This window comes from Eriocheir sinensis, chromosome 25 (assembly GCF_024679095.1).
Source record: "Eriocheir sinensis breed Jianghai 21 chromosome 25, ASM2467909v1, whole genome shotgun sequence".
In the NCBI taxonomy this organism is placed as follows: domain Eukaryota; kingdom Metazoa; phylum Arthropoda; class Malacostraca; order Decapoda; family Varunidae; genus Eriocheir; species Eriocheir sinensis.
The window spans coordinates 18,182,912-18,210,411 of record NC_066533.1 but is presented as its reverse complement, the minus strand read 5'-3'; the positions used below and the strand labels follow the sequence as shown (position 1 = coordinate 18,210,411).

Genomic DNA, 27,500 nt, shown 5'->3' with positions numbered 1-27,500 from the left:
AACAAAGTGAGGTCATTCCTTGTTGATTTATATCATAAGGTGCTGGCTATCACGTGTTTGAAGATACCCTAAACTTAACCTAACCTAACCTAACAAAACCCAAAACAGTTACTCTACATCTTGACTCAGAAAATACATATAAGCTTCCATACTAATGAGACTTTCTATACAACAAAGTGAGGTCATTCTCTGTCGATTTATACCACCCTTACCAAAAACTCAACCCCCCTTCAAGCATCACCAACACGACCTCATCCTCACTAGTATCCATCCTATTTATCCCCACAGCCATCACTATATCCAACCCCACCACCAAGCTTACCCTAAAATTAATGCCTCAATCCCCCCTTAACAGCATCACCAACACGACCTCATCCTGTATTTCCTCCCCTCTAATGTAGCTCCCGTCCAAAGCAAGACCCACCACAATCACCACTCAACCTCACCAACCAACCTCACCACCCAACCTTACCACCAAGCTTACCTTAGACTTAATCCCTCAGTCCCCTCTTAAAGCATCACCAACATGACCTCACCCAGTCAAACCTGCACCAGTAACTATTATATTTCCTCCCCTCTAATGCAGCTCCTGTCAGACGTATGCCGGAGAGAGAAGACTGACAGACCCCAACGTAATGACAGACAATTTATCAAACCTAACTACCCGTCTAATTTTTTCTCTCTCTCCCTCCCTCCCTTACCGGCTTCCGTGATAACAATTAAGGCTGACGTATTATTACCCCGATGCATAATTAACGACGCCGTGATTGCCCATTAAATTGATCTCCTAATCCATGTTCATGAAACGCAAACTCGTGCAGAAACTCGCTTTTTTCACCTGTTTGGCCGCGGTGATGGATTATGATGAGACTCGCTATACATCACACCTGGGAACATGACTTAATTATTATTTTTATATATACATATTTGAAACTGAAACGTCATATGCAGAAGATCGAGTTTGAGAGCTTATTAACGCTGTAGTGAGAGAGTAGAGGGGAGAGAGAGAGAGAGAGAGAGAGAGAGAGAGAGATCATTTCTAACTGAACACAATCACATCTAAAATTTATAAGGAAAAACATACAAAATTAATGGACTCTTCCTCCTCCTCCTCCTCCTCCTACTACTACTACTACCACCACCACTACTACTACTACCACTACTACTACTACTATAATAAGAGAGAGAGAGAGAGAGGGGGAGCTTTAACACACGTACTGACGCTGACAAATGGCAGCCTCGTTTGGTGAGTGTGAGAATTACCGCAGCAAACTCGCCATTAATCTCTCTGATGATTCAATTATGCTGCTTTTTCCGTCTGTTTGTCTATCTGGTTAGCGGGGTTTTGTTGTGGGGTGAGGGGGGAGGTGTTTGGGTGAATGACTGGCTGACTGAATGGCTGACAGACTGACTGACTACCCCTTGGTGAATTGGTTGATAAATGGTTCTCTCTCTCGCGCGCGCTCTCTTTCTCTTCTCTCTCTCTCTCTCTCTCTCTCTTTTCTTCTCTCTCTCTTTCTTTCTCTCTTTCTTACTTCTTTCCTCGTTTGTTTGTGTGTTTGTTTCTTCTTTCCTTTTTTTCTTTCTTTTTCGTTTTAATTCTTCTTTTTCTCCTTTTTTTTTTCTTCTTCTTCTTTACTCCTTTTTTCTCTTCTCTTTTTCTCTTGTTTTTCTCTTCTCTTTCCCCTTCTCTATTTCTCTTTTCTTTTCATTTTTTCTTTTTCTTTTCTCTTTCTCTCCACTCCTTTTCTCTTCTCATTTTCTTTTCTCTTTCTTACCCTTATTCCTCCCCCTCCTCCTCCTCCTCCTCCTCCTCTCCCCCACACACCCGTCCTCAAGATTATTTCCTCCCACTGGCACACTGGACGCGGGTTTCTCCCCTCTAATTAAGCGAAACACCTGCACAACACACCTGGACCCTAATTACCTGACCCAAGTTTCGGCATTACGGGCTACGAAGGACGCCACACCTGTCAGATAAGAGGCGAGATATTTCGAAAAAACACACAAAAATAAATTAACTTATCTATTATAAAATATTCACTCCTGACTATTGAAAAGTTGATTACAAAGGGTAGCAAGTGCAGGCAAAACAATGAAACTGCAACTAGTAGGCAGGAAAGGCTGTGGACTCAACGTTGCCAGATTGTCGTACTCAGCCTTCTGTTTGCCGATTTCCGACTCCCAAAAAACTACCTCCCCGACCCCAATAACTGCCTTCATATATAGTTATCGTTAAAATAGTTAATTCCTGATGTTTCTTGGCAATGGAAATGGCGGTGCACTTTTTTTTATTTTATTTTTATTTCACAGCAAAGGAGACGGCTGAAGGGGCAAAAAAAGAGTGCAAAGAAAAACAAAGCCCGCTGCTCGCCGCTCCCATAAGAAACAAAAGTTAAGAGTGCCCAAAAGAGAGGTCAATTTCGGGTGGAGAGGTGTCTTGATGGGTGATTGAAAGGTGATCCTGAGCACCACCAATAAACCTTTATATTCTCTCTAAGAGGATCCAAGATGAGCTCGGTGCAGCATGAGCCAACCAAGATGACCCCGCTATAAACACTTGCCTGTGCCATAACGGGCTGGGGCTGATCACAAGGCACCAGAAAAAAGCCCACGGAAACGTAAAAAAAATCACGAAACATGTAAAAAAACAATTTATTTCACCTATAACTGTATTTTCAAGCGGCCCAAACACATGCCCTTTAAATGTAAGGAAGGGAAACGGTAAACGGTAAATGACGAAGGTTCAGATGTTCAATAATTAACCTTCTTCTTAATACACTTTCTCCCTCAAAAACATCCCGCTCGTAAATCTCCGGACGCGCCGTGTCGTGACCCGTAAATAAGGGAAGTAAGCAGATTACCGCGGCGAAAAATTAATCTGCAAAAAACAAGGGAAGATTATCTCCACCCCGACGGCAGGAGGAGGAGGAGGAGGAAGAGGAGAAAAACGAGGACAAGGACGAGGGTGAGAGCGACAAGGAAGATAAAGAACACAAAGAAAAAAAGTAACAAGAAGAGCAAGACCAAAAAACAAAACAAAATAAGAACAAAGAACAAAAACAAAAACACAAACAACAAAAAAAAGTAAAAACAAACGCATTACTAAAGAAAACAATCATATATTCAAAGGATGGAGAACGGAGATAACGTATAAAAGATGTAAATAACCAAAAAACAAACTTCATTACCTAATTCTATCACAGTAGGTATCTCATTTCAACTCACCTCCTTCTGATGTAAGTACTAAATGGATATGTGCGTACGAATTGGCTATCATACTTGCGTCACATCTTAACTAACTCTAACGATATCTGCATTCCCTCACTTTGAATTCTCTAAGTAATGGGTTTTTTTTCTGATAAAGTACTAAATGGGTAACTGCGTACGAATTAGCTATTATTCTTGTTTCACTACTTAACCTACTCAAACTATATTTCCATTCCCTCACTTTGAATTCTCCAAGTAATGTTTTTTTTTTCGATATAAGTACTTAATGGGTAACTGCGTACGTTTTGGCTATCACACATGCGTCAACTGGAATCCTCAATCAAAGAAGCAGATTTTAATGAGGCGAAATCACGAATGTCCCGCCGTCTAAGTCTCTCGTCGCCGCATCTCATCAATCTCCTTCAGGTCTTCAACTCGACGAATTCCGAACGATCAAAGTTTCCGGAGGAGTTGTTCCGGATCTAAAACTCCCGCCTCTTATCCCCTCTGAGTCGCGTCCCCTTCTAGGAAAATGAGACAGAGCGGCTTAAGTTAGTCCGCCCTTGTAAGACTTCGTTCTCTTTGATGGAATAATTAATTTGTGCGGCGCTGTTGTGCTACTATCAAGTTTGGAATACTTTGTAGCAGCTGTCTTCCTTCGCCTGTATTTCCTCCTGCTTACGACCTGAACGCTTTGAAAAGGAGAGAATGAAGACACCCCTACACCCGAAGTTAACCTCATTCATCGGAGCAGCGTCTCGAGGGCTTTTTTATTGATATTTTTGTTTTTTTGCCCTTGAGCTGTCTCCCTTGCTGTAAAAACTCTGAAAAGGAGAGTATCAAGACACCTCTACACCCGAAATTGACCTCTCTTTCGGCCTGTAGTTCGTTGTCATTCATCACAGCAGCGTCTAGAGGGCTTTTTTTGTTGCTGTTTTCGTTATTTGCCCTTGAGCTGTCACCCTTGCTGTAAAAAAAACTGGACGAGGAGAGGCATAAATAATTCCCGTCGCCAGTCACAAGTCTTTGCCGCCACAGCCAAGGGAGAGAGAGGGACATAGCTGCAAGGTGCCCGAGTATAGATATATGTATTGTATGTGGTGGGGGCGCAGCTAAAGTGTGCCGTTCTTCTTACACAAAAAACCGATCGCTGTCCTTCACGGGGTAATTTGTCAAGAGCTCTCTCAGCGTTGAAGGAGAAAAGGAAGAAGAGGTGAGGGAGAAGGAAGAGGAGGAGGACGACGATAAAGAAAGAGGAGAAGGAGGAAACAGAAAATAAATATGGGGAAACAAAGGCGATGATCAAGAACAAGAGAATGAGAGAACAGAGGAGGAAGAGGAAGAGCAAACAGAAAATAATACGAAACAAAGGAAATGCAGAAGAAAATAAAGCTGGTAAGTATTGAGACATTTATTTTTAACCAGTGCAGTGGTGGAAGCAATGAAGAAGGAAAGGAACGCGTAGAGAAAGGATTAAGTGAAAGAGAAGTAAAAAGGGAAAAGATTAGAAAGAAAATAGAAAGACGGAAGGAAGGAAGGAAGGAAGGGAGGGGAAACTGATGAAGACGAAGTAAAAATAGACAATTGTTAAAATAAAACGACTCCTGAACAATGAAAAGGAAGGAAAAAGGAAGGAGAAACCGACAATGTGGGAGTTAATGAAATGAAAAATCACTTCAGAGGAAAATATGCGTAAATAAACGGAAAGAATGCAGATAAATGAGTTACACAAACGATAAGTGAAGCAATTACGTGAAACAAAAGAAAATGGGAGAGAGAGAGAGAGAGAGAGAGAGAGAGAGAGAGAGAGAGAGAGAGAGAGAGAGAGAGAGAGAGAGAGAGAGAGAGAAAAGATCATTGCTTGTTTTTTCCTCTCTCTCTCTCTCTATCTCTCTCTCAATAAAGATTAATGACCAAAGAAGGAAAGGGAAATAAATCTATCGGCCAATTAAGATAAAAACAAAATAAAAAGGAATCTGAAGAAAAATCGCCAAAGCTTCTCAGGAAAACTTTCTAGTCTTGTTCAAATTTTTTTTTTACCTCGAGAAAGCTATTTTTTTTACTTAGACTAATGTTAAGTATTAAGGAAGAAAAAAGACATACAAGAGATGGATGCTAATTATATGTGGGTAGATAAAGGAACAGAAAGAGATAGAGATAGAGAGAGAGAGAGAGAGAGAGAGAGAGAGAGAGAGAGAGAGAGAGAGAGAGAGAGAGAGAGAGAGAGAGAGAGAGAGAGAGAGAGAGAGAGAGAAACACCCGAAGCAAAGAGAAACAAACAGGTGAACAGATACAAACAAACAAAACAAGACAGAAAAAACAAACCCACCACAGAAAAAGAAGAATAACACGATAAAGTTTGAAAATAAAAGTCAGAATGAGAGAGAGAGAGAAACACTAAAGAGAGAGAAAAACACACAAACGCACAAACAAAGTGAAACAAACATAAACAAAACAAGCAGAAAAAAACAAACACACAACCACGAGAGAAAAAGAAAAATACGATAGGATAAAGTTTGAAATAATAAAAGTTACGTAAAAGTTAAAAAAAAATAAAGTCCGACCCGCGCCCAGGTAGGAGAAAGCACCTGTCCTTTGCCTCCCCCAGAACACTGATCCCCGGCACCCTCTGATTAATTACCTTCGCACAATTAATTTGCACCTCCGCCGTCACCACCTCGCCGACCACCCGGGAATCTAAAACCGCCACGAATACACTGGGAAATAATTTGGGAAGAAACCATTATGAAAGAAGAGGAGAGATAGGAAAGAACAGAGATTGACTGAGATAGCTAAAAAGAATTAGTAAGACAGAGAGAGAGAGCAAAGAAGGGAAGGAAGTAGAATCATTGTGCGGGAGTTCATTGCAAAAAATTAGAATAAAGAGATAGAGGTTATAGATATAGATAGATAGATAGATGAGGATAGAGACAGAGACAAATAGAGGGAGAGAAGGAGGGAGGGAAGAAAGGAGAATCATTGTGTTAGAGTTCATTGCAAAAAAATAAAGGGGAGAAAAAGAGAGATAGAAATAGATAGCGAGAGATAGAGGTAAATAGATAGAGAGATAGACAGCGAGGGAGGGAGGGAGGGAGGAAGGGAGGGTTATATTTTTTGGTGTATAGAAGAGAGAGAAAGAGATAAACTAGATAGATAAACCGGAGATAGATACATAGATAGAGAGAGAGAGACAGTGAGGGGTGGAGAGAGAAAAGGAAGGAGGGATAATAGTTTTTAGTGAATAGAAGAGATAGAAAGAGATGAACCAGATAGATAAACCATAGATAGATATAGAGAGAGATAGAGAGAAAGAGGAAAAAAAAGTTTAATTTATATCAGTAAGTTATGGTTTGTTTCCGTGTAATAACGCTAAAGATAATTATTGTTCAGTATTTTTAGGTAATTACTTGTTCATAATTACTTTCGTGGTGTTCATTTATCTAATTACTTCATTTATCTAACTACCTAGCTCATTTATCTGACTTTTTATTTGTCTGTGCCGCTGCTCTCTCTCTCTCTCTCTCTCTCTCTCTCTCTCGTTATTTAATACCTTTTCATTAATACATAATTCTATACAATAATTACTAAACCGCTTTTCTAGGTGTTTTATCAGTGATTTTGTTTTTCAACAGCTTCTGGTTTATTTTAAGGTTTATTTTTTCCATTCAACGATTCATATTCACTATTGTTTTATCATCAAACTAATGCGTGTTTTCTCTATCAACTAATTATATCTGTTTTATCTTGTAATTAATCGTATGTATATATTTTAACTCCAACACTACCTCTTTCTACGCTCTACTTTTCACCTTGTTACATATCCATTTTACTTTTCAATTCCTAGTAAGTATCTTTTACCTTCACATTATTTTTACGCATCCCCTGTAACCTGATTCCTTATATATTTTATCTTACAATTAATCGCGTGTGTAAGTTTTTCCTCCACACAACACTTTCTACGCTTTCCTTTTAGGCCGGCTCCCAAAACAAGGCTTCCCTAACTCTGGCCAACACGTCCCAAACTACGCGCGTTCCCTTAACCTGTGAAGCGCGACCCACAAACTTTGCAGACGGAAAACAGAAAGAGAAAAAACATAAAAGCGAATACTTGTGGAGTTCGGCATGAAGCGGACACACACACACACACACACACACACACACACACACACACACACACACACACACACACACACACACACACACACACATGAAAGAAGCAGAAAAAAACAGTGATGCGGGTTTCAGCTCAAAAATTTCGGGAATACACACACACACACACACACACACACACACACACACACACACACACACACACACACACACACACACACACACACACACACACACACACACACACACACACACACACACACACACACACACACACACACACACACTCTTGCCCAGGGGTGTTTTGTTTTGTTTTTCCGAGACCCGAACGTCCCGACGGATGAATTGCGAAACTTTACCGCGAAACACAACCAAAGGGAAACCAAAAATAAAACATGAAAAAAACATTAAAAAAACACCGGACGAGAAAGACATTAAAGAAAAAAGTTTGAGGGTAAAACTCGATCGCACTAATTTTTTACTTGCATGTGTGTGTGTGTGTGTGTGTGTGTGTGTGTGTGTGTGTGTGTGGAGCAAACGAATATAAGAGAGAGAGAGAGAGAGAGAGAGAGAGAGAGAGAGAGAGAGAGAGAGAGAGAGAGAGAGAGAGAGAGAGAAATATATATAGACACCATAACTCCCCGTACGTGCCAATCCTATCGACGACACAAACAGGTAAAAAACGAAGGAATACGAAAAATCGGTTCAAAAGTCACCGTAAGCCGATTTACAAACCAGATTTACAGAGCCGATTTACAAAGCCGATTTACAAAGCCGATTTCAACAGCCAGGGAGTCAGCGTGTGTCAGAGCAACTTAGACCGTGAAAATGACGACTTGACAGATAAAAACGATACGAAATACATGTAAAAGCGAATAAAAAGTACCGTAAGCTTATGAACGGATGGGAAAACACGATAGGGAGAGAAAGAGAGAGAAACAGATATAGGAAGAGAAATAGAGAAAAGGAAATCGTAGCCTAGAAATGGGAAAATGGGAAAGATAGATAGAGAGAGAGAGATAGACATATATAGATAGAGAAACTGAGAGAAATAAATCGTAGCCTAGAAACTGATAGGAATATGCGAAAGATAGATAGATAGATAGATAGACATATATCGATAGAGAGGTAGAGAGAGACAAGCGAATCGTAGCCCAGGAATTGAAGTTTAAAAATAGTGATGAGTTTAACAGTACGGAAAAAAATAACAATATGAAACCAACAAACACACACAAGAAGAAAAAAAAAGTTAATTAGTATAGATAGAGGCAGTTGTACCCAAATGAAGTTAATTGCATTACCCCTGAAGAGAACCAGGAGGAAAAAATGGATTACCGAGATGATTAAAACAAAAAAGCAAAAATAAACAAAATGAACGACGTGATGCGTGAAAAAAACAAAAACAGGGCTACAGAGTTGAGTATTTACTGATAAAAAAAAGCACCAAACATACCAATGAACCTTTCTAATAAAAAAAACAAGAGGGAGAAAAACACACGCTCTTAAAACAACTACTCAGATACAGCGTTGAGTATTTAGTGAGATTAAAAAAAACGGACAAACACACCAATGAACCTTCTAATAAAAAAAACAAGAGGGAGGGGAAGCGAAAAAAAAAAAAACCTCTAAAAAAAAAAAAAACTCAAACACACTCCCACACAATCATCAGTTTACTTAGCAATGAAAAAAAAGACTAGAGACGAACACACACACACACACACACACACACATACACACACACACACAGGACCAAACAAGTAGAGGAGGAAATAAAAACTCAAAAAGCACCTTATAAACACACACACACACACACACACACACACACACACACACACACACACACACACACACACACACACACACACACACACTCAATCACTGGGTCATTCACAAACCTAAAAATCGTGACAGTACAAACACCGCTCGCTTCACACACCGCTGCCTAATGATCCTAAACAAACAAACAAACAAACACAAGGGCACACCTATTCCCTACAGAGACAGGTACAAGCAGGTAGGCAGAAAGGTAAGTAAATAAGTAAGTAGATAAGTTAGAAAGGAAAAGAAAGAAAGAAAAAGAAGGAAAGGAAAAGGAGGAAAGAAAGGAGAATAAAGAAAGAAAGAAAAGAAGAGAGGTGGATAGGTATAAGTGAGTAAGTAAAAAAGGAAAAGAACGAAAGGAAAAGAAAGAAAAAGAAAGAAAGCAAAAAGGAAAGGAAAATAAAAAAAGAGAGAAAAGAACAAAGATGGATAGATATAAGTAAGTAAGGAAGAAAGATACCAAAAGAGAGAAAAATAAATAAAGAGTAAAGAAAGGAAAAGAAAGAGAGAAGGAAAAGAAGAGGAGTGTGGGTGTAAGAAAGAAACCAAAAAAAAAAGAATAAAAAGAAAAAAAGAAAGAAAGAAGGGAAAAGAAAAAAAGAAAAGTAAGTAAAGTAAGTGAGTAAGTAAGTAAGGTAGGTAGGATACGTTTGCCAATAACAGTTTGGTTTACGCTAAAAAAAATACATGAAAAGAAAACATCGAAAGAAAACGAATACACGAACAGCAGCAATATATACTCTCTCTCTCTCTCTCTCTCTCTCTCTCTCTCTCTCTCTCTCTCTCTCTCTCTCTCTCTCTCTCTCTCTCTCTCACTCCCATCTCCCTCTCTCCCTTTTTTCCTACTTTTTTTCCCTCCATTCCTCTTTTTTTTTCCTCCTCCTCAGTCATCTTCAACCTTTATCTCCTCCTCCCTCTCCTCCTCCTCCTCCTCCTTTTTTTCCTCCTCTCCTCTACCGCGTCATTCTTTTTTTCCTCTTTCCCCTTTCCTTTTTTTCTTCTCTTTCCTCTCGACTTATCTCCCTTTTTTTCCTCCCCTTTGTTTTCTCAGTGTCTGTCTTCCTTTCTTTTCCTATCATTCTTTATTTATTTCTTCCTTTCTCTTCTTATTTCTCCTTTCTCTCCCTCCTTTCCTCCTTCCTATTTTATCACTTTATCCTTTTTTTCTTCTATTTTTTTTCTACTTAACTCTCTTTCTCCTCCTCCTTTTCTTCAGTGCCTCTCTTTCTTCCTCCTCCTATCTCTCCTTCCTTCCTTTCTTTGTTCCTTCCTCTTTTTTCTTTTATCTCTTTTTCTTCCTCCTCTTCGTCAGTGTCTCTTTCTTCTTCCTCCTCCTATCGCTTCTTCCTTCATTTCTATATGCCTTCCTCTTCTTATCTCTCCCTCCCTCCCTCCCTCATTTATCTCTCTTCCTTTCCATTCTTTCTACTTTTTAATCACTTTTTTCCTCCCTTGCTCCTTCCTTACCTCCCACTCCCTTCCATCACTTTCATTCACTTTTTCTTTCTTCCTTCTTTTTCTTATCTCTTCTCTTCTCTCCCTCCCTCTCTCCCTCCTTCTTTATCGCCTTTCTTTCTCTCTCTCTCTCAGTCACGCGTAATTAATGGGCAAAGTTTAATCACCAGCATGCAATGAAGACCGTCCGCTTAACCAGTGAATAATTTTAGAGGAGAAATAGATTACACCCTGGACTTATTTTCTCTCTCTCTCTCTCTCTCTCTCTCTCTCTCTCTCTCTCTCTCTCTCTCTCTCTCTCTCTCTCTCTCTCTCTCTCTCTCTTACTTTTCTTCGCTCCGCCTTTCTTTGCTGCTTTCTGAACTGTAAAAAAACAAAATACCGAAAACTTCGAATGAGACCAAATTAAAAGAAAATCTACGGGGTGGTCACGACAGCGCAATCTCCTATCATAATTACCCCAAACCTTAATTAGCTGGCTCTCACCTGTGCATCCTACCTGGGAACGAAGCGGAGCGGGGCAGGTGTGAGAGCAATTAAAGGTAAAAACAGGCAAGGAGGATACTGGCTTCACTTTCGTTTAGGAGAATATAACGTCGAGTGCCCTGGCCTTAAGAGAGCCAAGGGGGTCACTTAGGAAAAACAAAAGACGGTGAAATGAGTCGTTAATGAACACACTGCTAATGAGAACATGGTCACTAGTGGCTTCGTTCCCTTCTCTGTCCTTCGGTATTGTTTTCTTTTTATTTTCTCTCTCTCTCTCTCTCTACTGTCTTCTCCTCCTCATTATTGTAACCCTGTTCTTCCTTTCTCTTGGTTCTTCCTACTCTCTCGTTTAGTATCCTTCCCTTCCTCTCCTCCTTCACGGTATCCTTTTTTTTCCTTCTTCTTCTTTCTTCCAGTTCGTGTCACCCTCTTCTTCCCTTCTCTTGTATTTCCTACCCTCTAATTTACCCTCCATTCTCTTCCTTCCTAATTGTCTATGCTTTCTTATCCTTCCCTTCCCTTCTCTGTCTTCCTTTACAGTTTTTTTTTTCTCTCTCTCTCTTCTTCCTCCTCTTTGTTATTGTCACCTTCTTCTTCCCCTTCTTCCCCTTCTCTTTGTGTTTTCTACCCTCTCCCTTACTGTTCTTCCCTTCCTCTCCTCCGTTACGCTATCCTTCTTTTCTCTAATTCATCTTTATTATATTTTCTTCTCTCTCCTTTCCTTCCAAGTTTTCCGTCCTTTATTTTCCTATCCCCCTTTTCCCTTTACGGTACCTTTTTTATGCTCCTTCCTACCTGTTTTTTTTGTTACCTTTTTTTTTTCCTCTCCTTTGAATATCATACCCATTCTATTAACTTTCTTCCCTTCCTACCCCAATTTAAGATAGTTATTGCATATCCTTCCTCTTTCCAACTATTTCTTTTTATTGTTTTCCTTTTTATTCACTTTACTCTTCCCAACTTCCCTTTCTGTTCTCATATCAACACGCCTTACTTATTTAAATGCCGCTTTCCCTCCCCTTCCACCTTCCCTTCCTTCCCATTCTCTCTCTCCTCACTCGCATATGTCAGCAAAGCGCAAATAAAATGACACTGTTAGCTCTGAAAATATCTCCACCTTTCACTCCGACGTTTTTTTCCCATTCTCTCCCTCAAGCTACACAAATGAAGACTGAAGACCGACGAAAAGGAGATGAGAGAAAAAAGAAAGTTGGAGGAAAATTATATTCGAGGGGGAACTGTCGCTATTGTCGCCGCTCAGTGAATTTACATAAGGAAATGGATTTTTAACTTGATTGCTTACCATTTTTTGGGGGGGACTTCTTTTACGTAATCGTCTTAGTATAGTTGTTTCGTAAGTTGTGTTAGACTTGTAGCGAGAGGAAAAATAGTTATACACGTTGAAGATAAATCATTTGTTAGCTTTTCTTTATCGTTTTTCTACTTGTCTGTTGGGTTTCTTATCTAAGCGTCTTGGCACAGTTGTTCCTTAAATGCTGTTAGACTTGTAGCGAGAGAGAAAAATAGTTATGTATGTTTAAGAAAAAGTCTGTTCGCTTTTCTTATGATTCTTTCTCGTTTGTCAAATTTTCTTTCTGTTTTCTTATATGAACGTTTTGGAACAGTTGGTCCTTGAATGGTGTGTGACGTGTAGCGAGAAAGAAAAATTATACGTGTTTGTTAAAGAAAAAAATATATGTTTGCTTTTTGGGGGTACTTCCTCGTTGTGTGTGTCTGTCTGTCTGTCTATCTGTTGCTCTGTCTATTTGTCTGTCTCTCTCTCTCTCCCTCTCTCTCCCGCCCACGCACTCGCAGAACAGGTCTTTTCGGGCGGGTCCTTCCTCGTTCGTGTGTGTCTGTCTGTCTATCTGTGGCTCTGTCTATTTGTCTGTGTATCTCTTTCTCTCTCTCTCTCTCTCTCTCTCTCTCTCTCTCTCTTTCCACACCCTCCCACGCACTCGTACAACAAGGCTATACACGGACTTCTGAATTACGTCTCCCAAAAGCATATTCTGTCAGCCAACTATCTGAATTGCAAAACCGAAATCTGCAACTCTCTCTCACTCCCCCTCTCCCCCTCTCCCTCTCTCTCTCTCTCTCTCTCTCTCTCTCTCTCTCTCTCTTCGTCTCCACCTCTGCAAAACACGCTCGCCTTTCTACTGCAACTCAATCTCGCACAACACACAACACAATCTTTTTATTTTCGCCAATGGAAAGTGGAAATCCTTCGGCATCTTACCGATATACACTTTGTCCTCTTCTTTTTTGGGGGGAGGGAGGGGGGAGGTTAGGGAGGGAGGCAAGAGTAATAACGACAACAACAACAGCAACAACAGTACAGCGATGCGACATAACACACATCGTTCATTTTTTTATCACAGATTTGATTTTTTTGTTTTAAGAGGTCGCGTCCGTCTCAGTTAATTTTTTCTTCCTCTCTCTCTTTCGCTTACAGGAACAATGACACTAGCAATGACAGTATCAATAACGGTACAGAGACAAGAAATAACACACATCGTTCATTTTTCCAACGCGGATTTGATTATTTTGTTTTATGAGATCGCATCAGTCTCATTTGATTTCTTCTCTCTCTCTCTCTCTCTCTCTCTCTCTTAGCAATAACAATATCAACAATAACATAGCGACGAAACCAAACACACCTCTTCTCCGGAACAGATTTCTTTTTGCTATTATTAGGTCACATCCGTTTCAGATTTTTTTTTCTCCCTCTTTCCTTCTCTCGCACAAGAAGCAAAAGAAGTATAAGGCAGTAACAATAGGAACAACACAGCAACAACCACATCCATCATTTTCTCAAGACAGATTTCCTTTTTATTATTATTAGACCACATCCGTCACAATCGCTTTTTCTCTCTTTCTTAATACCATCAGCATACCAATAACAACAACACCTGGGAGCGACATACCACATCCCTCATTTTCTCAAAACAGATTTCCGTTTATTATTATTAGACCACATCTGTCTCAATCGCTTTTTCTATCTCTCTTTCTCAATACCATCAGCAATACCATTGACAACAACAGACCCGTAACATAACTCATCGTTCATGTTTCTAGGACAGACTTCTTTTTCTATCAGATCGCATCGTTCTCAATGGCTTTTTTTTTCTCACTTTCTCTTACGGGGACGAAGAGAATATAAACACTACCATCAGCAATACCAATAACAACAACAACAGAGAGACAACACATAACTCATCGTTCATATTTCTAGGCCAGACTTCTTTTTTATCAATTCGCATTCGTCTCAATCGCTTTTTATCTCATTCTCTCACGGGGACGAAGAGAATATAAACAATACCATCTGCAATACCAGTAACAACAACAACAGAGAGATAACACATAACTCATCGTTCATATTTCTAGGCCAGACTTCTTTTTCTATCAGAGCACTTCCGTTTCAATGGCTTTTTTTATCTCATTCTCTCACGGGGACGAAGAGAGTATAAACAATACCATCAGCCATACCAATGACAACAGCAACAGAGACAACACATAACACATCGTTCATTTTTCAGGACAGATTTGTTTTTTCGTGTTATTAGACCGCATCCATTTCTTGTTTTTTCAATCTCTTCTTCTCCTTCACCGGCTCAATGGCCAATGTGACGGAGATGAGCACTGTGGACACGCGTATCTATAGCGTATCTACCTCTCTATTTATCTCTGTTTATCTATCTATCTATCTATCTCATGGGAAGCGAAGGGAACATACACACAAGCATATTGGCTCTCTTATAACAAACTTTTATATACACTTCTCTCATTAAAAAGTCTCCGGGAACCCAATGCCAGTTTTCAAGTATCTCAACTTTCCTAGCTCTCATTCCTTTCAATAACCCAAATACACCTTTTTTTTTTCCAGATCGATGCACCTGTAATTTTCTTCTTTTACGGAACACGATCTTTTTTTTAATTTTCCTGATGCCAGTAATTTCCATTCACTTCGTCATCTCCATAAATTATCTTCGTCCCAAAATAACTTCGGGTTTATTTCGCGTCCTCGCTACGAATGCGATGATTGCTTGCTTGTCTCGAATTCTCAAACACACACAGAGGAAATGCTTTTAGTGGTATCATGACTAGTAATTGGCTTGAAGTACCTGATTGATTGTGCGTGTGTGTTGTGTTTGTGTGTGTGTGTGTGTGTGTGTGTGTGTGTGTGTGTGTGTGTGTGTGTGTGTGTGTGTGTGTGTGTGTGTGTGTGTGTGTGTGTGTGTGTGTGTGTGAAAAATGATGGGAACGAAGAATGTAAGGCGTTTTATATAACCTCCCACTCCTCCTCCTCCTCCTCCTCCTTCTCTCCCTCCTTCTCCTCTCTCTCCTCCACCTCCCTCCATTTCCTCCTACTTCTACTACTTCTCCTCCACCTCCACCTCCTCCTCCTCATCCTCATCCTGCCCCTCCTCCTCCTCCTTCTCCTCCTCCTCCTCCTCCTCCTCCTCCTCTTTCTCCACCGCCTACCCCTCCTCCTGGCTTAAGATAATCCGGGTAAACACTCTCCAATGGATCGATGTTGAAAAGGAGCGAAAAAACACACTCTAAAATCATAGGACGGAACGGGGACCTACTTTCTACTTTATCCCAGCGTCGAGTGTTTTGTTTCCCATTCTCCCTAAATCCTTTCCCTTCCACTCGTTATTCCTGGCCTGTTGTCTTTGAATTTTCCTGGTGCTTATGCGGGTTACTTTGCATCTTGATTGGGTATCTTTATTCTTTCTACCTGGGTCTCTTAATATATACCTAAGTACTTGCCTAGTGTTTTCTTTCCCGTTCTTCTAAGTCATTTCCCTCGGTGAGCTATTCTTGGTCAGTTGTCTTTTAATTTTCCAGATGCTTATGCGTGTTACTTTGCATCTTGATAAGGTAACTTTATCCTTTCTACCTGGGTCTATTAATACATACCTAGGTACCTTTCTGTTTTCCTACCAACCTACGGACCTAGCTGTTATCTTTTCATTTTCTGGCGCATATGTGTGTTACTTTGCATCTCGACTACCCAGCTTTATGTTACCTTCCTGGGTCTTTTAATATACCTACCTACCTTTCCTACCTGTCTATCTTTCCATCTAACTATCTACCTATCTATCTATCTACCATACATGTCTACTACCCACTACCAACCTTTCCTATGATACCTACCTACCTTCTTCTGAACACACTTTCAATTTGCATTATCAGGGGCAGCGTATGGCGGGCTTTTTGTTGCTTTCACTTGTTTTTTGCCCTTGAGCTGTTTCCATTACTATACAAACTCACCCTAATCATTTATCAACCTATCCACAAACAACAATCCCCTAAACAACCCTCTCTCCCTCTTCCACAGGTAACTACAGCTGTCTGGTGGCGGAGTTTCACATGCGCCGCGCTATCGGCTTCCACCTGGTCCAGAGCTACCTGCCCACCATCCTCATCGTGGTCATCTCGTGGGTCTCCTTCTGGATGGACGTGGACTCGGTACCCGGCAGGACCACTCTAGGCGTGACAACCCTCCTCACTGTGTCCTCCAAGTCTTCGGGTGAGTGTAAAGGTGTATGGAAGTGTGATGGGGTGGGAAGCGAGTGTGTGAAGGCTTGCAAAGGTTTGGTGTGTGATTAGAGTGAAGGTTTTTTGATGTTGTGTAGATGAAAGTAAAGGCAAGAAATGTAAAGCAAAAGTAAAGATGGTGTTGGTGAAAGGATTTGATACTCTATAAATGAATGTTGAGGTGTATAAAGGTTTGGGGGATTATGATATAGGTTTTTGATGTTGAGGAAGTAGGTACAGGGTGTGTGAATGTGCTCTGGAGAGTGTTCGTGAAGGGTTTTGAATTTGCGTGAGTATAGTGTGCAGGGAGACATTTCCCTCTAAATAGCAATACTAATATTAATAACAACACCGAGACGAAACGCATGAAACACATCACCAAGGCAGTACCACCAATAACATTAACGACAACAAGAACTGTAATAAAAACTAACGTATACTAGACACAACATCAAAGCAATATTAGCAGCAATAACACTAATGATAAAAACAACAATAATACGTATTAATAGATCCACTGAACACAATGTCAAAGCGACAGTGGAAGTAGAAATAACATTAGTGGTAAAAACAACAACACCTACAACAGCACTCCACAACTCCACTCCCGCATAACACACCAGCCATCCACACTCCATTACATAATTAACGAGGAAGCAAAAAAAAAAAAAAAAAAAAAAAAAAAAAACGTGATTCATTACATATGCTGGCGGCGCGGCGGGGCTCGAACGCGCGTGCAGTGGCGTGAAGCAGGAAGCGTGGTACCAGTGACCTTGATTCCGGCTCATTAGATTGGTGCAAGTGATGTTTGACCTTACGGATGATTGCGTGGTGCTGGGTGATGATGGTGGTGGTGGTGGTGGTGGTGGTGGTGGTAACAGTAGTAGTAGCGTTAGTGGTGTGCTAGGGATGGTGGTGGTAGTGGTGATGTTAACAGTTGTAGTAGTAGTAGTAGTAGTAATAGTAGTAGTAGTAATAGCAGTAACAATAAAGGAAAAATAGAAGCTGGGAAAAATAGAAAAAGGGAAAATCGGAAAAGGACGGATTATCGTTTTTGCTTTCCCCATTTTTTGCTCTTTTATTTTCCTCTCTTCGTCGGGACACAACTGGACGTGAGGAGGAGGAGGAGGAGGAGGAGGAGAAGAATCTATCGCCGATAATGACAAATAGGTCTGACAAATATCGACACCTCGCTCCGAAAACAGAAAAAAACAAAGTAAAAAAGAAGAAAAAGAGCAACACACGACCACAAATAAATAAATAAAAAGCAGAAAAAAACATTAAAAAAACCCATGACGAGGAAGACAATATTAATAACGATGACAAAAATGATGATGACAATGCTAAATAAATAATGATAAAAAGAATACTAATGATAATAATAATAACAAAGATGGCAATGATAAAAATAATGATAAAAAGTTACATATATATTTCCTGGCTCTAAATTCTAAACCAGCAAGAGATGAAAGAGGAATGAAGATAAAGAGGACGAGAAGCAAAAGGAAGGAGGAGGAGAAGGAGAAAGAAGAGTAGGTGACAGCAACAGAAGTGGAGGAAGAGGAGAAAGAAGAGGAGGAGGAAGAGGAGGAAGAGGAGTGGGGTAAAATGAAAAGAAGAGGAGTCAGAAGTAGAAGGGGAGAGAAGAAGAGAGAAGAGGAGGAGAGGGAGAATGACAAAGAGGAAGAAGAGGAGGAGGAGGGGGAAGAAGAAGAGGAGGAGGAGCAACAAAGATAAATGTGGACGTGGGAAGAGAGAATATAATTTTTAAAGCGGAGAAGTGCAGCGAAGGTTTAGAGGGAGAAGGAAGCGAGGAAGAAAAAAAAGACGAAGAAGAAAAAGAGCGAAAGAGAGGAAGGGAAGAAGGAGAAGAAGACGAAGAAGAAAAAAAGAAAGGGAGGAAGAAGAAGAAGAAGAAGACGGAGAAGAAAGAGAGAGAAAGGAAGAAGACGAAGAAGGAGAGAGAAAGAAAGGAATGAGAAAGCGAAAACGAAGAAGAGAAAGGAAAACAAGAAAAAATACAAGACACACAAAAGAAGAATTAAAGGAGAAGACCAACAAAGAAAAAACAATCAAGAACACGTCGGAAGAAAGAAAGAAAGTAAGTAAAAAAGTACCAAAAAGTAAATAAAGATAAATGAGAAAAAGTTAAATTGAGAAATAGAGAGAGAGAGAGAGAGAGAGAGAGAGAGAGAGAGAGAGAGAGAGAGAGAGAGAGAGAGAGAGAGAGAGAAATATTACATAATTTTTCTTGTGTATGTTCATGACAAGCAACCACTTTCTTTACTCTCTCTCTCTCTCTCTCTCTCTCTCTCTCTCTTTATTACCCGCAGAGAGAGAGAGAGAGAGAACATTTTAATCTCTTTTTTTTTTCCCCTTTCGTGCTTGCAGAAAGAAAAAACGAAGCAGGAAATAAAGAAAGCTAAACCTTCACATATTTATCATCTTCCAAACAAAAGACAAATAACAGCAGACGAGGATCAACCCCCACATCAGATCAACCTCCATTTCTCTTCCATTATTTTTCTCCCTTCCTGCAGGTATATAAAAAAAGAATAACTAGTGAAAAACAAACACATATGATCCTATAGATTTACGACCTTCCTGTAAACACCAAAACAAAAGCAAAAATATACCAACAAGAAGGCGAGAATCAACCTCCATTTCTCTTGCTTTATTTCTCTCCCTTCCTGCAGGTATAAAAAAAAAGAATAACTAGTGAAAAACAAACACATATGATCCTATAGATTTACTACCGTCCTATAAACACCAAAACAAAAGCAAAAATATAAAACAAAAAGGCAAGAATCAACCTCCATTTCTCTCCCTTCCTGCAGGTATAGAAAAAAAAGAATAACTGATGGAAAACAAACACATATGATCCTATAGATTTACGACCTTCCTATAAACACCAAAACAAAAGCAAAACTATACGAACAAGAAGGCGAGAATCAACCCCCAGCATCCATCGCAACCTCTATTTTTTTTTTCTCTTATTCTTTCCTCCCTTCGCGCGGGGCATAAGTGCAGTTCTAACTCTGTCAGTCTCCAGTGGACAGACTTTTAAACTCGAACTCCCGAAAGAAGAAAAAAAACACCATCCCAGAAAAAGTTCGCAACCCGCCCCCCTCACTCCCCTCTCCCTTCTCCCTCTCTCTCGCCCTCCCTTCCCCCTTCCGCCATCTCTCTTTCCCCCTCTTCCCTCCCCCTATCTCTCTCCCTCCTTCCTACAGCTCCCTTTCCCCCTCTCTCCCCTCCTCCCTCTTCCTCTCTCCCCCCTTCCTCCATCTCTCTTCTTCCCCCTCTTCCTCTCCCACTCTACCCCTTTCCTCCATCTCCCTTTACCCCTCTCCCCTCCTCCCTCTGTCTCTTCCCCTTCTCCCTCCCTCTCCCTCTCCCTCTCATTCTCCCTCTCCCCCTCCCTCCCCCTTTCCCGAGTGTTGCTCTGTGTTGACGATTCGCTGGACAGTTTTCTTTATATTTTCATTGTTTTCGCCGCTGTCCTTTTGAGTGTATTTCTTTTTTTTAAGTTTCTTTTTTGTTTTATTTCATTGTGTTCTATTATTGTTGGTTTTAAGGTTGCGGTGGTGGTGGTTTGCTCTTCTGTGGGCTCTTTAATTTTTGTTTGTTTGTTTATCAGGTTTTGGGATGAAGGTGCTACTTGGAAGTTTGTTTTTGTTTGTTTTCCTTATTTTCTTTCTCCTCCTCTGTGGGGTTTTTTTTCCCTTCTCTAGCATCTGCGTTATTTATATTTCTTTTCTTTTTTTCTTTTTCCTCGGTGGTATTATCCTGTCTAGCATCAGTGTTTTCTCTATTTCTTATTTTCTTTCTTCTCAGCTCTTTTACAGTCTCTAGCGTCTGGGTCATCTGTTTTTCCTTTTTTTTCTTTCTTTTTCCTCAGTGTCTTTATTCCTCCCTATCATCTGTGTTTTCTCTGTTTCTTATTTTCTTTCTTCTTTTACATTCTCTATCATCTGCGTCATCTGTAATTCTCTTTTTCTTTTTTTCTTTTTTCCTCGATGCTTTTATCCTGTCTCGCATCTGTGTTATCTCTGTTTCTTATCTTCTTTCTTCTTTTACATTCTCTATCATCTGCTTCATCTATATTTCCTTTTTTTTTTCCTCGATGCTTTTATCCTGTCTCGCATCTTTGTTATCTCTTTTGACGCTTTTTTTCTCTCTTTCATTTAACTTTGCGCTGCGAGTTGTTGGAAGCATCTGCCTTGAACTTGTTTGTCCTGGTGTACTTTTTCCCCGCCGTGAGACAATTTTATTTTTTTTCTTTCACACTTGTGTCTTGAAAGTCCTTGCACCCGAGTTTTCCTTTTTTATTTACACTTTTCTTTTTTTCTTTTTTTTTATTTGTTTTCCTTTTCGATATTTTTTCCTTTTTATTGTTTTCCCCTCTTTTTGATTTGTTTTATTTTTTTTGTTTTCTTTTATACTATTTTTTTATATGTTTTCTTTCCTCTTTTGATTTACGTATTTTCCTATTTTCATTTTTGTTTTCCTTTTTAATCTCTCTCTCTTGCATGTTATTTTTATCATTATTTTTACTTCTTCCTTCTCTTGCTCAGGTAAATATTCATCTCTGGCTGACCGGTCATTTCCCTGTTAATTTTACGCTTCCTTTTTACCTGCTTGCTTAAAATTCATTCCACGGTTCACATAAAACATGGCAAACACTTTTTAACAGTAGAATATGCAACCACACATACATTTCATCTTATCTTTGCATAATTCGCGTATGTCATTTGAGGCATTTTATCCAACGCTTAAATATATTTTCCACCAAGTTGATTTTTACTTTCAGAAATTCCGTATAAATCTGGCTAAAAGGTAAATGAGTGTGGTATGACATTAATATATTTATCTGCAAAACTAGGACAGAAAGATCGACTGGAAGAAGGAGAAAAAGAGACGATAAGCAAAGAGTGATAGAGAGGAGGAGGAGAAGGAAGAGGAAGAGGAAGAGGAGGAGGAGGAGAAGGAAGAGGAAGAGGAAGAGGAGGAGGAGGAGCTGACTATGATGATGATGAGGAGGAGGAGAAGAAACAAAGAAGGAAAATAAAGAGGAAAATACTGAGAGGAGTAAATGAGGAAAATAAGTGTGACATAACATTAATATATTTTCCACAGCACGTAAAACTGCGTCGCCCACTTTCCAGTATTTTGTTAATAGTTTCAGCGGCTCTCATCACATTAATAATTCATCACAGAGGAGGTAAATACGTTACTTCATTTAATATTACATACACCCAATACATAATATTTTTCATTAGCCCTCTCGACCCCTTTGGACACGCTTTAATGAAGGGAATAATTATACTCAGCTCACATTTACACCAGTTTGTAATCCTCTTTTTGAAGGTTAAGTTAGGCAGGGCAGCTGTTGACGCCAGACACGCTCATTCCCCTCGATTTCCTTCATTTGACGGTGGATTAGGGAAAAAGGAAGTGATGTTTACACTCATCCTACGAATCAACCTTAGCTTTCCTTTATTTTAAGATTGACGGAGCAAGGAGGAAGTATTTACACAACCTCGACCATTTTATCTCTTTTATACGGCGAATTAGGTAAAGAGGAAGAAATGTTTACACTCCTTCTACGAATTAACCTTAGCTTTCCTTTATTTTAAGATTGACGGAGCAAGGAGGAAGTATTTACACAACCCCGACCATTTTATCTCTTTTATACGGTGAATTAGGTAAAGAGGAAGAAATATTTAAACTCCCTCTACGAAATAACATTAGTTTTCCTTTATTTTGAGATGATTTGAGTAAGGAGCAGGTATCTACACAACCTCTACCTTTTTATCTCTTTTATACGGCGAATTAGGTAAAGAGATAGAAATATTTAAACTCCCTCTACGAAATAACATTAGTTTTCCTTTATTTCGAGATGATTTGAGTACGGAGGAGGTATTTACAATGCCCCTACTCTTTTATCTTTGTTTTTTTCTTTATTTTACGGTGATTTAGGTAAAGAGAAAGAAATATTTACACTCCCTCTAAGCACTGATCTCCCGTTTTCCTTTATTTTAAGTCTGACAGAGCAATTCGCATTTATCTTCATTTTTTTTTGGGGGGGTAGTGAACGAAACAAGGAAGAAATTATTTACGCTCTCTCTACGCATTCATCTTTGCTTTTCTCTATGTTAAGGCGAACTGAGCAAGGAGAAACTATATACACTCCCTCTACGTACCTATTTCCTTTTCTTCATTATGTTAGGCTGAACGTATATAGCAAAGAAGAAGTATTTACACCCCTTTTACGCACTGACCCCCGTTTTCCCTTATTTTAAGATGAACGAAGCAAGGGGAAACTATTAACTCTCCCTCTATATATCAATTTCCCTTGTTTCTTTATGTCGAGGTGAACGTAGCAAAGAAGAAGTATTTACGCCTCTCACACAAGTCCTTCCAAAGTTTTCCCGCCCTTCAAGGTGGATTAACTAGACACTATTTACACGCGGGCAGCACACACTTCCCTTCAGAGTCCTCCTATAAGTCTTTTTGATCGACGAGACGTAAAACTTTTCCCTCGGTGGTTCATCTTCTGAGTCGAGTGTCAATAAGTCGTGTCCAGACGCCGTAAATATCAACAAATTAAGGGGATACTCGTTCATTTTTTTACCTCATATATTTTCTGTGATTAAAAAAAACTCGCTTATTACTCACACTCGGTCTTCTAAGGTACATACTCGCTTAGTTTTATGTACAAAGTCACTCTCTCTATCTCTCTATCTATCTATCAATCTACCTCTCTATCTATCTACCTACCGACCTCTCTCTCTCTCCTCCTCTCACCTGCCTCACTCACCTTGATTAACCGTGCGCCATGGATGAGGTGGCGAATCCATCAACCCGGGTACAACACTTTCCCAATTACTATTCATACGATGCCCTGAGATACTTCACTGACGAGGGACGCGGATGGACGAGCAAGGCGCAGCGGAGGATATGAAGAGGAGAGAAAGGAAGGGAAGGAGGGAAGGTGTATGAAGGACACTTAAGGGGAGTGTATCGTGTGATTTGTTTAGGAAGGAAGGAAGGTAGGAAGGAAAGGGGATGAAAGGAGTGCAAAGTTGGAAGGATAAATGAATTGTGTGTTGTGTGATTTGTTTAGGAATGGAATGGAAGGGAAGGGAAGGGAAGGGAAGGGAAGGGAAGGGAAGGGAAGAGAAGGGATACAAAGGAAGTCTACGCTCTATTTCATCTACTTTCATATACAAAAAAAATCTCTCTCTCTCTCTCTCTCTCTCTCTCTCTCTCTCTCTCTCTCTCTCTCTCTCTCTCTCTCTCTCTCTCTCTCTCACACACACACACACACACACACACACACACACACACACACACACACACACAAAATCCTTTCCAATCAGCTCCAGGTACCCCATCTACTTACAAGACTTCCCAGCACAAAAGCAAGAGAAAACTAACCGACCATATATACTTCACCAGCGCCAACCTGTTCATTCCCTCAACCTACACACTCACTGAGACGCCCAATTACGAGGAGCAGCCATACGCACGTCCCAATCACGGAAAATACTCGCGAAGAAGCTTCCTCACCTAAACCATGTCCCTTCATCCTACTTCCCAGGAATCACTATATGGCAAAGAGGATAGAGTGCCGTAAGAATAGAGAGAGAGGGAGAGGGAGGGGTAGTATAAGGGGAAGGAAAAAGGAGGCTCGTAAAAGGCTGCCTCGTTGGTCCGTCGCAAAAGCCGAGGTGTTAGTTGTGAGAAGGTATAGAGGGAAGTGAGTACAGGGAAGGGACAGGTAAGGGGGAATGGATACACGAGAGGGAGAGGGAAGGGGGGAATGGGTCCAGGGAGGGAATGAAACGAGGAGATGAAAGAAAACAAAGGGCAGAGAAGGAAGTAAGATAGAAAGAGATACGAAGGTAACCAGAGAAATGCACAGGAGGAGGGAAAAGCAGATAAAGAGGGAGAAAGAGAGAGATAGGAAGGAAATAAGAGAAAACCAAAGAGAGAGAGAGAGAAAATGAAACTGAGAAAGAGATAGAAAAGAGATAAGAGGAAAACAAGTGAGAGAAGGAGAGAGAGAAAGAGAAATAGGGAGATAGAAAGAGATGGGGAGTCGATGAAGACGAAACGAGGGAGATAAGGAAAGGAGATGATAAAAAGGAGGAAATGAGATAACGAGAAGGGTACACGGGGTTGAGAGGCAATCCACAAGGTACGGATTTAGGAGAATAAGGAGCATGGGATGAATGTGACAACCTAAGGAGCTTGGTATTCCTGCGGCCGAGGAGGAGAAAAGGTAGTGACGGAAAGGGACGGTTGAAAGGAAGGAGACAGATAAATATAGATAGGGAGACAGAAAGATAGATATGCCGAGAAGGAGAAAAGGTAGTGACGGGAAGGGACGGTTGAAAGGAAGGAGACAGATAAATATAGATAAGAAGATAGAAAGAGATATATGCCGAGGAGAAGAAAAGATAGTGACGGGAAGGGACGGTTGAAAGGAAGAAAGAGAGAGAGATAAATAGATAGAGAGATAGAAAGAGAGATACGCTGAGAAGGAGAAAAGGTAGGGAGGAGAAGGACGGTTGAAAAGAAAAAGGAGAGAGAAATAAATAGATAGAGAGATAGAAAGAGAGATATGCCGAGAAGGAGGAAAGGTAGGGAGGGGAAGGGAGGTTGAAAGGAAGGAAGGAGAATGAAAGAGAGTGTGAGTGAGTGAGTGATGAAAAAGAAGAAAATAAGTAAAAGAAACAAGATAAAAAAACAGCAAATTGGAAACAGAATCGAAAAAGAAAAACAAAACAATCAAAATATGAGTGAAAAATGTAAAACAAAAATAGAGAAAATACCAAAGAAACACAAAATGACGTAGAAGAATAACAAGAACGAAAGACAAAAACAAAAACAAAAAAAGAACTCGTAAAAGGAGACAAAATTACATAACAGAAAAGGAAAGAAAAACCGAAAACAACAACAATAACCACAACAACAACAACAACAGCACCACCACCACCACCAACAACAACAAAAATACTAAATAAAAAGGAGAGAGTCATAATACAGATACTGATCAATAATCGCCTTACCACGAGCTTATGAAAAACCCGCAGGTAAGATTCCACTAATGACCTACCCGCCCACCTGCCTTACCTTACCTGGGCGAGGGAGAGAGAGAGAGAGAAAATACTCCTTACCTTTATTACATTTTTACCTGTATAAGCGTGAGAGAGAGAGAGAGAGAGAGAGAGAGAGAGAGAGAGAGATACACACCTTTCTCATTTTCATCACCTTATATGTTTAATTCCCTTCCTTCCTTCCCTCCTTTCCTTCCCTCCTCCCCTCCTTCCCTTTCTCTTTCTCTCCCTTTCCTCCTTCCCCCCTTTCCCTCATCTCTTCCTCTCCTTCCCTCCCTTCCTTTCCTTACCCTTCCTCCTTCCTTCCTTCCTTTCCTTCCCTTCCTATCCTCCCTCTCTCCAAATATTTACTCTCCATCTTTTTCTTTTCTTTTCTTCACGTGTTCATCTCCCTCACAAACACCTTTTCACTTTCTTTACCTGCCCTAATTAAGTCAGTCTAGGTAAACTAACCTCGTATATATGCTGTGTTTTTTTTTTCCCTTCACTCCGGGGCGGCAAAAATCGGATTAATAAAACACGCGCGTCAAAACACACCGGCCCCCAAAACGCGTCCTTGTGTTTCTATTTGCTCAGGTAGTATAAATGTTTCGGCTTTTAAGAGAGACATCTGAGGAAGGGAAAAATAACACTCTCCTTAAGAATAAAAATAGAGGAAAATGAGAGTAAATAGAATCATGAATAACGATAAGAGATGAACCACAACACGAGTCCTTGTGTTTGTGTTTGCTCAGGTAGTGTAGATGTTTCGGCTTTTAAGAGAGACATCTGAGGAAGGGAAAAATAACACTGTCTCCAGAAGAATGAAAATAGAGGAAAATATGATTCATGAATAACGATAAGAGATGAACCACAACACGAGTCCTTGTGTTTGTGTTTGCTCAGGTACTGTAGATGTTTCGGCTTTTAAGAGAGACATCTGAGGAAGGGAAAAATAACACTGTCTCCTGAAGAATGAAAATAGAGGAAAATATGAGTCCTGAATAACGATAAGAGATGAACCACAACACGAGTCCTTGTGTTTGTGTGTGCTCAGGTAGTGTAGATGTTTCGGCTTTTAAGAGAGACATCTGAGGAAGGGGAAAAATAATAGAGTCTCCTTAAAAATAGAAATAGAGGAAAATAAGAGTAAATAGAGATATCATGATTACAACGTTGCCAGATTGTCCTACTCAGCCTCTTATATTTACCGACTTCCGACCCAAAAACTGTCTCGTGGATCCCAATAAGAAGATTCACTTATAATTATCGTTAAATGAGTTAATTCCTGATGTTTCTTGGCACGAATTAAAGGGAAAGAAAATAAAGGAACTAACAAACTAACACTAGCCAAAACGTAAACAAGAAAAAAATACGGAAAAAAAAACGCCTCAAAAAATCATACAAAAAAACAGAACTTGAGGCGAGACTAATGGGAAGAAAAATGAGAACAAAAAATAACAGAAAAAAATAATAAGATAAATAATAACAAATAAAATCACTATATCTATCACGAAAACCAAGGCATTCATAATTAAAAAAAAAAAAATGTTTAGCCTTCAAAAAAAGACCTCATTATAGAAAACATCATTACCCGCCTCACAGATACCGGAGACTTTCTGAAGGTAGAGGAAAATATATGGAAATTGTATTAAGTTATTCTTCAGGAGTCTTTCAGATATTAAATAAAATTATCTATGTTTCTTTCAGTATAAATAGAGACGAATTAAGAAAGAGAGAGAGAGAGAGAGAGAGAGAGACGTT

The 27,500-nt window shown here is 40.0% G+C and overlaps 1 protein-coding gene across 1 annotated transcript in view; it reads left to right on the top strand.

The window, feature by feature from the left end:
- LOC127003641 (glycine receptor subunit beta-type 4-like) overlaps positions 1-27,500 on the top strand; it is a 214,634-nt gene that overhangs the window by 154,791 nt on the left and 32,343 nt on the right. The window contains exon 7 of the mRNA XM_050870551.1: positions 16,430-16,621. Within this exon, the coding sequence (XP_050726508.1) occupies positions 16,430-16,621 (192 nt within the window). The remainder of the gene's footprint in view (positions 1-16,429; positions 16,622-27,500) is intronic.